At 42.5% G+C, this 16544-nt stretch overlaps 1 protein-coding gene across 1 annotated transcript in view; it reads left to right on the forward strand.

Moving 5' to 3' along the window:
• The window catches only part of LOC138259754 (sodium/potassium/calcium exchanger 4-like), a 505351-nt gene that overhangs the window by 163151 nt on the left and 325656 nt on the right, over positions 1–16544 (forward strand). Inside the window, exon 5 of the mRNA XM_069207641.1 lies at positions 847–921. Within this exon, the coding sequence (XP_069063742.1) occupies positions 847–921 (75 nt within the window). The remainder of the gene's footprint in view (positions 1–846; positions 922–16544) is intronic.

Raw genomic sequence — 16544 nt, forward strand, 5'->3', positions numbered from 1 at the left:
AATGGCACACCAGTAGGCCGAACAGGTCCAAAGGACAAGCACATGCGGATAAATAAAAAATCTACTCTTACTAAAGGTGATGCAAACTAATTACCGTTATTAATGTCCAAAACGCATTTTTGGGGCACACTTCAACATACCAGCATTAATAACCGTAAGGTGTGTTTCTTGCCTTTATTAGTTTTTCCTCCTTTTAATCTCCTGTTGTTTTGTGCACCTTGCAATTTTATATTGTGCATTTCATGTGATGCATCACAACTGCATCCAGTCCTTGACTTGATATTCGCAGTTATTAAGTGTTCAAACAGATACAAGCGTTGCTGCTCCTTACCTATAAGTAGAACTTGGAGTAATATGAGTGGTTAACCGTTTGTGGGTCATTTCCTTGTTGAAAAAGAGAATGGGAGGAGGTAAGATGCTCTCTATGCAGGAAGCCGGCTCTTATAAGGTGCACTAAAAATGAGTACACCGTGCAGAGTCCAGAGGATCCCCAGTTGGTTGACAGAGGCAAAAATAGGTAATACTAACCCTCTAGGTTTGTGGTAGAGTGGGTCAGCAGTTAAGCATTTCGGAGGGTTAGTGCTAAGCATTTGTTGTAGTCACAGAGGCTTTAAATGAGACACACGTTCAAATAATAAATCCAAGACCAACTCAGAAAACTAACACCACTTTTTATACATATTTTGAAACCAAGTACTGTTTTCGTTTTAAAAACCTACAGGTAAATCGATCCGTTTCTCTGTCTATTTTTAAACATCTACTGAAAAACAGACTTTCATCTTACATTCGTATTGTGGCCTTGAGCCGTTATAACAAGTATTGTGTTCTTTATTTCTCTTTGCACAGGTTGTACAACTAATGCAGTGGTCTTTACTCAGAAGTTGCATATGCTACACCTTTTCAGTCATCGCGCTGATCATTGTAAGTGATGAATTGTGCTTTGTATCTTCAATGAATTTACGAATACATGAGAGTGAGAGAGTTTATGGTGTAGCACAAGGCGGCCAGAGAGAGTTTATGAACAATTATGGTCGAGACAGATGCAACGAGCCAGCTAACCATTAAAGAGGAAATCAAACCATTTTAAAACCAAAAGGTAAACTACATCTCTTGCAGCTTTTGCTTTGTGTTCTGCAGTGTTTCCTGTTGCTGGCCACCGCCATGTTCAGCCTTACAGTCTCTTTTAGTGAGGTTATTGTTGCTCTCTAGGCTCAGATGAGCAAAAATATGTCACACTAAATGAAATGTGAGGGGCATTATGATGTGGGTTCAGAGCTACCTTATGGTCAGCGGAAACCCCCCATTCTCATTACTCGTAATATGATGGCCAGGTTTACCTGTACTTCAAGAGCCAAAGGGGCAAAACCTAGGAAATCTTTTTTTCTCAGAAAGATTCCCCCCAAGAACAGTTGCACAGTTTTTAAAGTGTTTTTAATTAGCTCGTTGATAGGGAAAAACATGTATTCATCCGGGACTGGGAAATACATTCTGTCCTGGATTGGTTATACAACGTTGAAGTAGCTTTATTTTGAAAAGGTCATTTTGAAAAGAAAATTAAAAACTTGATAATTAAGATGAGATGGGGTCTGGTTTGACCTCACGCCAGTGATAATAACTGCTCTTTTTCATAATTTTTCCCGAAAATGCAGATTTATGGGTACCTATAAAGTATGCGGGGTGGACCAGTCTCAGAAGACTATGATACCAGTGAGACAGACAGATAAAACCTCAGCATCTGCCGAGTTACTGCCGTTTTCACTATGATACTGTACCAGACTATGAAAATAGCGATTAAGAATAGGTCACAAGGCAAAACTACAAACTGCAAACTCAGTCGGTTTTTTCGTAGGTTGATAGTATTATTTGAGATCCGCAAATATGTGCCTTGATAAAGAGGTTTCATAAATATCTGAAATTCCTCTAAGAAAAAAAGATATATTTGGGCGTCCTTTTGACCATTGCTGCGAGCTAGCGGACATAAATCTCACCATTCAGCCAGGTGCAAAGACCTCTGCCACCCAACAGATTACACATTTTAACCCCCCCACCCCCCAGCTCAATAGTAACTTTACATGTTTTTAGGGGCAACATGGCTATAGGCTTATAGGGTTGTGGTTTGTAGGTAGCCTTAGTCTTAACCTTGCCCTGGGACAAATATGTGTCTTCTACAGTAAGGGCATTTTGTCATATTTTATTCGGGGCTCTCCTTGAAATGATAATCCCTGACGGAAATTTGGAAAAACACCCCTGTTGTCAATTTTTGGATTCTAGGGTCAGGCTCTTGGGTGATTTTCATGTGTGTGGATGTATAGATGACAACAGACAGGGTGGAGTTAAGTTTCCAGGATGTGGGCTATTTCGTACCCTCTGTACTAGGGTAACTTTGTTGGGCAAATGTATATTTATGCAGATGGATTTTTGCAGTATTTTTGCCATATAGTAAGTAACTACTCCATATTAGAATCAAAGATCCTTTTTTCACCATGCTGAGAACACCATGAACAAAATTGTCAAACAATAATTAGACTTCTTAACATTGCTCTATTAGGAAATTTTAAACCGTTGATTTTTTTAAGGTATTGAGGTACACTTTTCATTAACAACACAAACCTTAAAAACAAAAGATAAATGCCTTTCATAACTTCAAAGGGTAGGCCTATTTCTCAGAGAGTTGCCCCCACAATTATTTGCCATTCTTTAAAATTCCGACATAACATTAGAATTTCTCAAAATGATGGGATAGTGTGTGAAAATATTGTAATATTTTTTCATATTTTCACAAAGCAATCTAACTTTTTTCTAACTTGTAAACTTTTGTAACGTTTAAGGAGGTGGTGTTAGGTTACCTTTGTAAAGGGCATAGCTTTTATTATATGTGAATTTGTTTAATTGTTTTGCGAGGCACTGGATTATGACAGATAACCACTTTGTAGACGCAAATAATAAAAAACGTATAATTAATGTATGTGAATCACGTATGGATGACATTCATAGACATTCATAGCTGTTTCAAAAATCACCCCAATATATTAAAATTTCTATTTAACCTTTGTAGCTTTTCACAATCAGAATCAAAAAACGTTATTCGGCTGTAAGACAAACATAAAAGTATACAAATATAATGAAAAAATAATTGCCATGTATAACCATCATCGCAATGTCATGAGTATGCCATGCCAATGATAAAGTACCATAGAAAGGAAAAAACAAATGTACTAATACGTCTTCAACGCGCTGTCCTTTGGCAAAACAGCATGCAAATACGATTGGTAGTAAAAACAGATTAAGAAGCTATAAAAATATTACGAACAGGGAGGCTACCCATGCAACAGATTCAATTAAAATGTATTGTGTCCCGGGATCCTACTGCTGTGTGAAGAAAAGAGCTTGCATACAAACAAGACTCGTCATCAGATAGCTGTTGGAGATGATGGTAGGCTTGGATACAATTCCATATATTTCTAGATTTCATAAAAGGAACTAAAAACATGTTAATTTGTCTTAGATAATAACTGCAAAAAATGTACAATGTAATAGCGACTGGCTAGATGCGTTGTTAAATTGGCACAGTCTAAAGTCAAGATTGAGTTGACAATCAAATGGGAAACAGAGCAAGTATTTGACCATGTCTGTTCTAAAATGAAACAATAATGACCGTTCCCAGCTCCCCCAGATAATCTAGAGGTAACTAGTAAGGGAGTTCTCAGGGCTTAGGTGTAAATAGCCCACAGCAGTTAGGTTTAGTGGTTCTGCACTTAACCTATGTTCCTGTATCTGAGCTAATAATAAAGCTTGCACTTGTTTTCTACCAGGGAGAACGTGTGTTGTTACATTAGAAAAAAGTTGGGGGTAAGCCAGTCCCTCCAAATTAGTTTTTCACATAGGCCAACCGAGGGGTACAGAGACAAATAAGGTAAGCTTAGCTCCTTATGTCAGAGGAAATGGGAAGTAAATAGTCCACGAACAGAATTTTCCTCCAAAATCGTTTTTCTTCCGTCTATAAAGCTGTGCAGTCTACAATGCCCCAGACCTCGCCTGAGTAAGTTGCTACCTGGAAACACTGTGCAGTATAGGGGATGGAAGATCACGAAGTGAACCAGCTGCCCTGGGTAGCTTTACCCTGCACTGCGACATATTTGGGGCCCAGGAACCAGTTGCATTAAAAGTGACCCCCAGATTAGAAAAAGTGCTGGCACTGAGTAAGTGATTAGGGCTGACTGCAATGCATGGAAGTCATATACGCGTGGGTCCACACGCCATTATGAATGATTTGACAACATTTGTTGACAGGTCGGGATTTGCCGTAAATTGCGCAAAGGAGTGGACTAGCTGATGCAAAGCCTTGGCTATAGAGGCGAGTAAAACTGCATCATTTGCGTACAGCAAAACAGGAACGGGGCGTTGTTAATCATGGGAACGTCGGGGGATGGGGGGGGGAGGGGGGGGAGGGCAGGAGGTTCACTGGAAACTAAGCTTGTTTGTATACAAGATAACTAGCAGTGGGGCAAACACGCACCCTTGACGAATCCCAGGCATGATGTTAATTTTATTCAACACTCTGCCATTTTGCCCAAATCTAACTCTGGTGTTCGTGTGCAAAGATACTAACAGATGGATGAGAGGTGCGTCCAGCCCCATCTCCAGGTGTTTTTGCCACAGCTTGGACGTGTTCACACAGTCAAAAGCCATGGACAAATCCATGAAGGCAAGATATAAAGGTGACTGTTTGGTCACTGTGGCCCGTATTTATACTTTTTTTGCGCCGCATTTGCGTCGTTTTTTGACGCAAAAACGGCGCAAACTTGCAAAATGCCATTGTATTTTGTAGGTTTGCGCCGTTTTGCGCCAAAAAGCAGCGCAAATGCGGCGCTCAAAAAAGTATAAATACGGCCCTGTGTATTTCCCTAAATTTAAATTCAGATTCAGGCAAGTGCTCTACGGTACCAATTCTGCTACAGAAACCGTACCGGCATGCATTCAAGATGTTAGTATCCTCAACACATTCCAAGATTCTGTTATAAAGCACCCTCTCAAGGATTTTAGGTGGGATGTGGATCAAAGACATGGGGCGGTTACAGTTAGGCTTAGAACGGTTCCTCTTTTTAAACATCGATATGATATTTGAAGTGACCCAGGAACTCAGTATGGTGAGATGACTTAAATTGTTAAACACATTGGTCAGCAGCGGGGCCCAGAGGTTAAGATTTAGGGCCGTATTTATACTCTGGTTGCGCCGAATTTGCGTCGTTTTTTTCGACGCAAATTCGACGCTAAACTAACGCCAACTAACGCCATATTTATACTATGGCGTTAGACGCTTCGGGCGCCAAAGTGCCCGGAGTGTGCGTCATTTTTTAGCGTGAACCCCTTCCTTGCGTTAATGATATGCAAGGGAGGCGTTCCCGTCTTAAAAAATGACTCCCAGGCCTTTACGTGGTATTTATACTCCCGGGCAAAAGAGACGCCCGGGAGTGGGCGTGGCCAAAAACGGCGCATTTGCGCCGCTTTTTAACGCCTGGGTCAGGGATGGCGTTAAGGGACAAGTGGGCTCAAAATGAGCCCAGAGTGCCCTCCCCTGCCCCCAGGGACCCCCCCTGCCACCCTTGCCCACCCCAGGAGGACACCCAAGGACGGAGGGACCCATCCTATGGACATTAAGGTAAGTTCTGGTAAGTATTTTTTTTTTTAATTTTTGTGGCATAGGGGGGCCTGATTTGTGCCCCCCTACATGCCACTATGCCCAATGACCATGCCCAGGGGACATAAGTCCCCTGGGCATGGCCATTGGGCAAGGGGGCATGACTCCTATCTTTACAATGATAGGAGTCATGTTGATGGGGGATGGGCGTCGAAAAAAAATGGCGCAAGTCGGGTTAAGACGATTTTTTAGCGTCAACCGGACTTGCGCCATTTTAAGACGCCCTAACGTCATTTTTTCCCAACGCCGGCGCTGCCTGGTCTACGTGGTTTTTTTCCACGCACACCAGGCAGCGCCGGTCTGATTGCGCCGTCTAACGCCATTCCATAAATACGGCGCCCGCATGGCGCTTCAGAATGGCGTTAGACGGCGCAAAATATTTTGACGCTAAACTGCGTTAGCGCAGTTTAGCGTCAAAAAGTATAAATATGGGCCTTAATGCGATCAAATCGATAGGGACAGTATGCCTGGTGACTTGCCCTGTGCCCTTCTGTAGGGCAAAGGTAACTTCCTGTAGGGTGACTGATGTGAGTAGAGAGGGATGCGTAATCCCAGGCAACCTTGAGCTTCAAGCAGCTGCAGAATAAATCTCTACATGTTTGATATGGCTTTCCACACAGATTAGCTATCTTCTATTTGGGATGTATGTGATGATGTGTCCCACTGTTGGGTGATAACTTCCTTCCATCTCCTGGTTGGCTCTGATTTATAATGCTTTCATAGGGTAACCACAGCACTAGAATCTCTTAGGCTCTTATTTATGGTTCTACGCAGTGAGCAATTAGCTAACAGGCACCTGTGGTCAAACTAATGTGAGGACAAGTGCAAGGGTTAGAGGGGGTCAGCTTAATCCTGGAGCAAAGGACCACAAAGGATCTAACTACCTCCCTGTTTTCAGTGTCATCCACTAGGCAACCCATGACTAATCCCAGGGACAAGTAGGCCCAACCCCCTGCAGCACAAACCCTTTGGCTGCCTGATTACAGAGAGTGGAACTCTCTGCAGTTGAGTTAATGTGTTTCCAAAAGATAATGCTGTTCGAACTTGTATTTATGGTTCATTATTTGAAAGTCTTCATTATTAGGGTGAGTGCTGTAAATAAATGTTTTAAGGTCACACTTCACTACTGACGTTGGTTCCAGTACAAAAAAAAAAAACGTGTATACACATGTTTGAAAAGTTTAGGCTATGAGGCTAAGTATAATGCTCCCAGAATGCTCTCTGATTATATGCAAATGAAGTGTCATTTAGTAAAATTTGTTGATGCATGCTAGTATTTCCCAAAAATATTTCTAATGGAAAATCAGTGTAACCATTTTCAACACGATTATGGGAAGCATGAAAATAAACAAACACTGACAAAGCCAACTGATCTGACATATTTTTATAAGTCTTTTAGTTTCATCAATGCGTGTCTTGTTTTGACATGGCTTTTGTAACACTTTATTGTTGTGGGAGCTACCAGGCCCTCAACATTGTAACAAACACTGGCAAACCCCCCCAAAAAAGTTTTTGAACTCTCTAAAAGCACACCAGCGGCATAACAAAGGCCCCGCAGCCGCCCTCCAGGGGGCCCCTTCAGCACAGCACCTGCCCTGAGTGAGTCTGGAGAGGGGGCTCCTCCATGTTCTTTACAAAGGGGCACTCTCCAGTTTAGTTACGTCACTGATTGCCACTGTAGTTCCTGACACTGAACAAAACTACTTTGTGTGGCAATATGCTCCTTGTGGAAGAGCAGAATGCGATCACTCACAGTAAAGCCGGCCGAAAGAGAGAGAAATAGAAGTTTAATAAAAACAAAATGTCTTTGTTAACACCAGACCTAATTAGGGACCAAGACCCACATGTAGGTAGCTTTTTGCATGTCGCAAACAGCGACTTTCGCTGTTTGCGACATGCAAAAAGCACACTGCGATGCACAAACCCAGTTTTGCGATTCGGTAACCTGGTTACCGAATCGCAAAACGGGTTTGCGACTCGCAATTAGTAAGGGGTGTTCCCTTCCTAATTGCGACTCGCAGTGCAATGTAGGATTGTTTTGTGACCGCGAACGCGGGTGCAAACCAATCGCAGTTTGCACCCATTTCAAATGGGTGCTAACACTTTCCCAAAAGGGAAGGGATCCACATGGGACCCCTTCCCCATTGTGAATGTCACTGTAAACATTTTTTCAGAGCAGGCAGTGGTCCTGTGGACCACTGCCTGCTCTGAAAAAATGAAACGAAAACGTTTCATTTTTCATTTTTGTTATGCATCTCGTTTTCCTTTAAGGAAAACGGGCTGCATTACAAAAAAAAAAACTGCTTTATTGAAAAGCAGTCACAGACATGGTGGTCTGCTGTCTCCAGCAGGCCACCATCCCTGTGAGGGCCGCCATTCGCGAGGGGGTCGCAAATTGCGACCCACCTCATGATTATTCATGAGGTGGGCATTTGCGAAGCCCTTGCGAATCACAGATGGTGTCAGGGACATCATCCTACATTCGGATTTGCGACTCGCAATTTGCAGGTCGCAAATCTGAACCTACCTACATGTGGCCCCAAATTCTTAAAGAAAGTCACAAAAGTGCACCCATGGTATATGTTGTACCCTATAAAATATTTGTGAACTGTATTTTAGCATGGGTAAATACGATGTGTAGATTTGCTCATGTAAAAATCTATTGAGCATTTGCAAGTTCATTTTCCCTCCAGCCACTTTCTTCCCAACCCTGGAAGAAGTTCTAATTCTGCCATTGTCAGGAGTAAATGTCCAACCTTTCTTATTATGGGAAAATATTAGAGAGAAGCTGGTAAAAATCTTTAAAACATGCAGGTTAGTAGGTTTGCAGACTCAAAGGCATTCCAGCCCTAGAACTATTGCTTACTGCTTCCTCCAGCCCCAGTATGCAGATCTGCAGAAAGGTGGCAAAATAAGGAAATTGTTACAGTAGGGATTGAAACTGCAAGTATTTAAGCCCTACTATGGTAGTAGCCCTGGCATAATCAGAGAGGCTATTATCAGAGCACTTACATAATGAGATTGCTGCCATAATTTGTCGCCACACTACATGGCACCAAAGGGACAAGTAGATCTTTTTACAGGACAAGTAGATTTGAGAAGCAACCTGTCCACTGGACAAGTAGATATTTTAATAAATTCCACACCCCTGGATCAGTTAGGGCTATTTCGTTGGTAACAACCCCTATAGCTCTCTCTAGCATGGTGTCAATGCTTGTGGGTCTGTGAGGAAGTATTGAGCAGCCAGTCGCTTTGTGTTTGCCCATGGTGATTCAAAAAGTTTAGAAGAGGTGCTAACCTGTAATGATCAATGATTCGGAGCCAGGATTAGGCCCACGTCAGAGTGGTCGCTCAGTCCAGCCTCGACCAGCCGCCGAAAGGGGCAGATGGGCCTGCTCTTGGTCCAGTCTTCGTCTGGGCATGTCCCGCGCTGCAGGTATCAGTGCTGCACTAAGTAGCGCTGGGAGAATCCGTCCCTGGTACTGCAAGCGCCTCCTGGCGTGTGGTGATGTGGGGCTTGGAGTCCTTGACCAGACAGCTTAGCTTTTCAAAAGTTTGGAATGTATGTGCAAGGTTTGTTAATATCAACTACATTTTACATTTTCACAATCCACCTTTCTTAAAAATGAGAAAAATTTAAAAACAAGTATACTTAAAATAGCAACCATGGGAAAAAAAAACTGACACCCTACACTCAATTGGAAAGGCTGTTTGTTTTGGATGAGGTTATTTTACTAAAATAAAATCTCTAGTGGAGAAGAAATGACTGGACCTATGATTGATAAGTAACTATTTAATGTAGTGCTTTGCAGAGAGGTTAGCTAGAAAATAGAGCATTTTCTTATTAACACCAAAACATCTGAAGTCTAAGTCTTACTAAGCGTCAACCATATTTGTTCTCACCTAGTTCACCTTCTTCCGCTGGAGATGATGCAATCAGCCTTATTTGTAAATAACATTATTTGATTGTTCTTCGAGTATACTCTAGGTGGAATAAATCATTTAGGCAATTTGTGAATAATATCTCAAACACGCAACTCAGGCAACACCACTTCTGATGCAATCCTCTACTTCCCTTTTGCTTCATCTCTGATTATCTATCTCTGATACAAAGGCAAGGCTGCCAATGACAATTAGGTGGAGCTTGAGAATGGCCAGCGATGGAATTTAAGGCAAGTAGCCTTGTATAAAAAAAAACAGCACGTGCACAGCAGAGCAAGAGGTAGATGAGCGTGATAATTATTGTTGTAATAGGAATGTTGATGACGAATGGGGAAGTGATGAAGAAGCTTGCCGTATGAGATCTGGTAATCATGTTGCTTTGAATGGTAGTGAGTCAAGGAGATGCTTGTTGATCAGAACAGGTTGATGATGTTGGTTAGGAATTACCTTAAGGAAGTTTTGAGTGTCAATATTTCCTGTATTGTTATGAGGCATTGTTTGATGTAAGTGAATTATTTTAATTTGTTACAATTTGGTCATAGTTTTTTGTGTTTAGTTAGTACAAAATGTAATATGGCTCTGTTACGATTTATAGCTATTCATGATTATCATAAATGTAAATGTTCGAAGTAATAGCTATTCTCATAAAAATAGTTCAAAAGTGCACGGTCACTCTTTCAGCCATTGTGGTGCTTGAAGACTATATAAGCAGTGTTCACACGATCATTGGTATTTATTGATGAATTTGCTGCAATTCTTAAAATTGAGCATTCTTAAGAATTCATGTTTTCAAAAACGAAAATCGTCATTATCCAATTTTTATTCATCAATCCAAAACACATTGACTTTGATCTGCCATGTTATGAACACAAAATCATGACCTCAATGCAGTTTGGACCCAGATGCTCCTTCATCGGGGTAATAAACTGTAAATGCATAAAGATAAATCAAATTCCTCACAAACCTGTTCTTAAGAGGAATAAAAACAATAACAAAACACAATTGGCACGTTGATAGTTCATTAAGGGAAAGACTTGGTCATTTTGAATAACAACATTCCAATGCTGGGAAAAAAAAACAGTAATCAGAATATCGGTAAAACCTAGCCACAGTGTGACCAGTTCTAAAAACAATAAAGGAGCTTAAGAAAGTCATACTCGAGTTACTGAAAAAAATGAACAAATCATAACTGCAATGCGATGCTATGAACCTTCAACATTAGTGATAGAGTAGCGTAAACATTTTGAATGGCGGATGCTTTTGTTAGTGAAAAAGTAAGTGGATCAAAAACCGCTATAAACTACCTTCTAGAATGAGTGGCCAAAAATCCCAAGTGAAGGAGGTGATACTGACTATGTTCTTGAAACCTCCGTGGGAACTTTCTTCCTTTTGTTGAAATTGTCATTTTCCTTACATTTGAGGGAAAGATATTTGAGGGAAAGAGACGTGTGTTTTGGAATCTTAGTACATTAGAATATTTATCCTGGTTACCTGTTCTGGCAGGCCTTGAATGACAGTTGCTACTGAGCTGGCTTCCATTACAAAGGTCCTGTAGGAATTAACTTGGTAAAGGAGGAAGGCTAAACGCATCCTTATTACAACATTGTTTTTGAGTCCCTACCCCACCAATCTAGCAGTGACACCTCTGTGCTGCCCTCATTTCATGCAACAGCAGAATGTGTCATGACCCAAGCCTTTGTTCCTGGTGTCCGCATCCCATGTTCTACTACTGCTCAGCACAGCACCGCCCAAGTACATATATCCAGTAGACCCCTGTGCATCAGTGAGCCTGAGACCATATTGTTTGCAAAGGACAGAAACCGCTATGCAATCCTGAAATCCTGCACTGGACAATTTCTTGCCTACGGGCAAGGGATGATAAGAGGAGCTAAGATTGTGGGGAAAAAAGAGATTGTGTTAATGGGAGGCCTATATGTATTGGGCTAGCCATTGTCAGGAGCAGGATTTTAGGATTGCATAGTGGTTCCTGTCCTTTACAAACAACATGACCAACAGTATTTGGGACCCCCAGCACCCGATCTGCTATCATCATGCCGCTCCTAGGCCTGAGCCATAGGCCTATCATGTCTTCTATTGCGGTTGCCTCCCTATCTCTGCCATGTTCCGCCTGTGCCATCTCTGCAATCTCCCTGGCAGCCCACACATAATGGCGGAAGCCTCTGATTAATGCAGTTTGAAGACAGAACCCCCTATTCTCTTCTGGTTTGCCAAGTCGAGTTTTGAATGCTCACGTGATGAAGAAAAGTTGTATAACAATTTTGTAATTCGGTACCCATAGTAAAATCTATTATTATGCAATGTTTTATAAGTAATACAATTATTTTAAAAAAATGAAGAAGTTTCTTAAAAAGAAAGAAAGACGTGTCTAAAAAATACTTTGACAACATGAACGAGAATTCCCTTTAGTTCGTCAACCGTACAAAATGTGCTGTAATGAGTAAAACGTTACCTGGGGTGTAATGAATTCATTTCATTGGGCTAGACTGCTAGAGTTTTTTAACTTGTAAAAAAATGTGAGTTCGGTGGTACACTTTTTTGCTTTTTAAGACGAGTACGGATAGCAGCGCAAATGCGCAGCTTTTCCACGTGTTGGTATCTAGCGGGGCTTTTAACCACTCCTACCTCACGCCCATGACCTTCGCTCGTTCGTGGGCTTGGCTTTCAAAAATCCTTTGTTATCTTTGGGAAATGCTTTACGTTTGTACCTCCTCAGGGCGGTTTGTTAAAGCCTTGGGGACTGACCCTGTTTCATGAATAATTGCACCGTTTGCCCATATGTTTGACTGTGAGTAAACTTCGTTTTTCCTTTTCTGTCTCTCCTTCGCCTTCACGCTCATGGCGGCCGTGGCCCGTTCATTTAGTGCTTGCTACTAGAACCTTGCTGCGTTGTGGCGCTGTAGATCGCCTACACCCCACAATGGATAATTATAAACAGTGCAGAGTGTGTTCATGTGTAAAATTACATGCACACTCCTTTGCAGTATTATTTCCATCCATTTGACACAGAAACATCAGTTTTTTTAAATCTTCAACTTATGTGGCAATATGTGTTCAAGTCTGCAGTCACAGAATCAGACACATCGACTGCCCCCTCCATTGTTGACTGTTTTTATCAACAATTCATTAATTAAAGTGAAATCTAAACGTTTTTTCCATGCTCAGTGTTGGTTGCTCTAGTTATTTAGAGCAACTGTACTAATAAATGCACATTAACGTATTTATTGTTACATTTATTGCAAACACTTTTTACTACCTCACTGATTATATGTAACAGTTGCTTCAAACAGGGAAAGCACTCCCATTACTCACAAGGACTCTTCGGAGGGTTTTACCATACAGTACAAATGTTACTCCTCGCATTCTGGTTTTGCGGAAATTCCTTTTATTTAAACATGTACACATGAAAAAAATACTCTGGTATAAACCATTCATGCAGATGTGCTATGTGTAATAAACATGTATACTATATGTAGACATCTGAATGTATACTGTATATTTCCATTTACCATTGGGTGGAATCTGAGGGTCACAAGGTGCCCATACTTTTTTAAATTGAAGAAAACTGTTGCCCTACTTTTCGTGAAAAGACAACCATTCTGGGGTGGTTAATTATGAGAGTTGAAATGCTTCGGGGGCAGACAGCTAAACAGGCCTTCTTCCCAGGGTGCCTACTTGCCTGAAAGAAGTGTAAATGTGCTCGACTGGTCAATATGCAAATGGAAAAGATGCTTGTGCACCGGTATTGGTTTTAGTTGATGGAATCACTTGAAGCTTGATGATATCACAGATTAGGCCCATATTTGTACTTATTTAGCACTGCATTAGCGTCATTTTTTGATGCAAAAGCAGCACAAACTTACAAAATACCAATGTGTTTTGTAAGTTTGCGCTGCTTTTGCTTCAAAAAGCGGCGCAAATGCAGCCCTAAAAAAGTATAAATATGGGCCTTATTCTTTTTAAGTGGTATTGCAAGAGAGTTACCTGCTGAGCTTTCAAGAGTGTGCTTTTAAAGGAAAGGTATAAAAAGATTTTCACTACATACATTCAGGGTATTTATAAAATCTATGTTTTAGAAGCACATTTTTATCTTAAAACGTTTGCTCATTTTGTAGCAGCCTAGCTGATACTGTGTGTAATGTAAGTTAAAAAAAATATTCACAGTGAGTTCTGTCAAAGACTGGGACCTCATAGTACTAAACACACACAAGTCACTATACTCCATTGCACCAAGCAGGATTCAATTCTGTGGCTCTCTGGTTACACAAATAGACCTCTGCAGTGTATTAACCAATATATGCTTCATAATGTACAATAGTGCATTTCCCACTGATTTACTTAACTTGGAATTATGTGGCAGAAAGGACCAAAAATGTGCCAGGGTTGATCAATTAATGTGGCAAAAGAAGTCCTGCTATAAATTTACAATGCCAATAGCTCCAACTCAAGTAAATGCAAGACCTATTGCATTGCAAATGCTTGTTTCACATTGGTATAGTTCCCTACAACCACAGCTAAAATGTGTCTTTCGTCATAGGCCACACTTATCTTGTATCCTCCATGCCATCTTTGTTTCGAGGTTGCACCTCCCTTTTCCTATTGAAAGTGAGATCCTCATCTGTGCATGCATGCTGTGAGAGTCATTTCAAAGAAGTGTAAGAGGCTCTCAGATGAAAAGGAGAAAAACCCCAAGCTGGCAGGAAAAACATTAGACAAGGCTTAAAGTAAGCGACCTTCGGACACAGGAAGGCCCGTATTTATACTTTTTGACGCTAAACTGTGCTAACGCAGTTTAGCGTCAAAAAGTTTAGCGCCGGCTAACGCCATTCTGAAGCGCCATGCTGGCGCCGTATTTATTGAATGGCGTTAGCCGGCGCTAGCAGACCGGCGCTGCCTGGTGTGCGTGGAAAAAAACCACGTACACCAGGCAGCGCCGGCGTTGGGGAAAATGGCGTTAGGGCGTCCTAAAATGGTGCAAGTCAGGTTGACGCCAAAAAATCGCCTCCACACGATTTGCGCCATTTTTAACGACGCCCAGACGCCATTTACATGACTCCTGTCTTAGTAAAGACAGGAGTCATGCCCCCTTGCCCAATGGCCATGCCCAGGGGACTTATGTCCCCTGGGCATGGTCATTGGGCATTGAGGCATGTAGGGGGGCACAAATCAGGCCCCCCTATACCAAAAAAAAATAATAAAAAAAAAAAAAATTATACTTACCTGAACTTACCTGAATGTCCCTGGGATGGGTCCCTCCATCCTTGGGTGTCCTCCTGGGGTGGGCAAGGGTGGCAGGGGGGGTCCCTGGGGGCATGGGAGGGCAGCTGTGGGCTCATTTTGAGCCCACAGGTCCCTTAACGCCTGCCCTGACCCAGGTGTTAAAAAGAGGCGCAAATGCGGGGTTTTTTGCCCCGCCCACTCCCGGGCGTGATTTTTGCCCGGGAGTATAAATACGACGCATTTGTGTCGCAGTCATTTTTTTGGACGGGAACGCCTACCTTGCATCTCATTAACGCAAGGAAGGCGTTCACGCAAAAAAATGACGCTCTTTCCTCATACTTTGGCGCTAGACGCGTCTAACGCCAAAGTATAAATATGGCGTTAGTTTTGCGCCGAATTTGCGTCGAAAAAAACAACGCAAATTTGGCGCAAACGGAGTATAAATATGCCCCGAAGATTCACGAGAATGTGCAAAAAGCACATACAAGAAGCCACCAAAACAGTGAACATAAAGAGTGTAAAAGTATTAAAAGCAAAAAGAACTGTGTTTCTTACGAAGGCCGTACACAGAACAGAATGGTCTCAGGATTTCACAATATGACGGATGCAATTCACTGTCATCATGATCAAATTGTCATTACAGCATATTTGTTAGCCCTTAAAAAGTAGCAGGTTTCTCTGAATTGACAGACACTTAGGCACTCATTACGAGTGTGGTGGTCTTAAGAAGGCCACACTCTCAGTGGCGGTCTTACCACCGTGGACCCAGCGGTAAAGACTGCCGTATTATGAATAAGGGAGTTTTGCCGAAGCCAAACCACCACAATGCCACCAGTACCGCCAGGGTGGTCGAACCACTGGGCCAGAGGTGAGCACCCCCAGCCCTGTGGCAGCCGTAAGACCGCCGGCAGTATTACAACTCAGCAAACCGCCAGTCTTTCCACGGCGGTCGCCCTGCCATGAAAAAACTGGTGGCAACGCACCTGGCGACAGGAATTCCCATTCCTGTCACTGGCACACACACCACCATACGTCCACAGACTTGCAAACTCCCCCCACAAAGACACAGACATGCAGACACCCCCCACCCATCCACACACTTGCAGACACACACCTCCAACTGCATGCATACATCCAGACACCCCCACTCGCTCGCACACAAACACGCATTCAGACACCCCATTCGCTCACAAACACGAACTCACACAGATACCCACACCCCTCTACATACAAACACACGTGCACCCGTGCACAAATAGACATCCCCCCCTTTCGGACGGCCCACCTACCTGTCTCAGCAAGGTGGGCATCCGAGAAGGGATGGGTTTTGGCGTTTTCCACTGCCAGCACTGCACCACCGTTTCGGAAACCGCAGAGCCATATTTCATACCGTAATACGGTGGGCAGAGTCCTATTGGCGTGGTAGTGGAAACACCTCTCTTCCACCGTCGCCCAGGCAGACGGTGTCGGATTTCCACCCGTAAACAGGCTGAAATCCACATGAAGTCATAACATGGCAGTCTTCAGGCCACGGAACACCGGCGGGCTTCTCGCGCCCACTCCTTCGGAGGTCTGTTAAAAAGACCACCAAAGTCGTAATGAGGGACTTAGGGCCCTATTTAGAGTTTGGTGGATTGGTTACTCTGTCACGTTTCCTGTCCGTGTA

The sequence above is a fragment of the Pleurodeles waltl genome, chromosome 9 (assembly GCF_031143425.1).
Source record: "Pleurodeles waltl isolate 20211129_DDA chromosome 9, aPleWal1.hap1.20221129, whole genome shotgun sequence".
Taxonomy (NCBI): Eukaryota; Metazoa; Chordata; class Amphibia; order Caudata; family Salamandridae; genus Pleurodeles; species Pleurodeles waltl.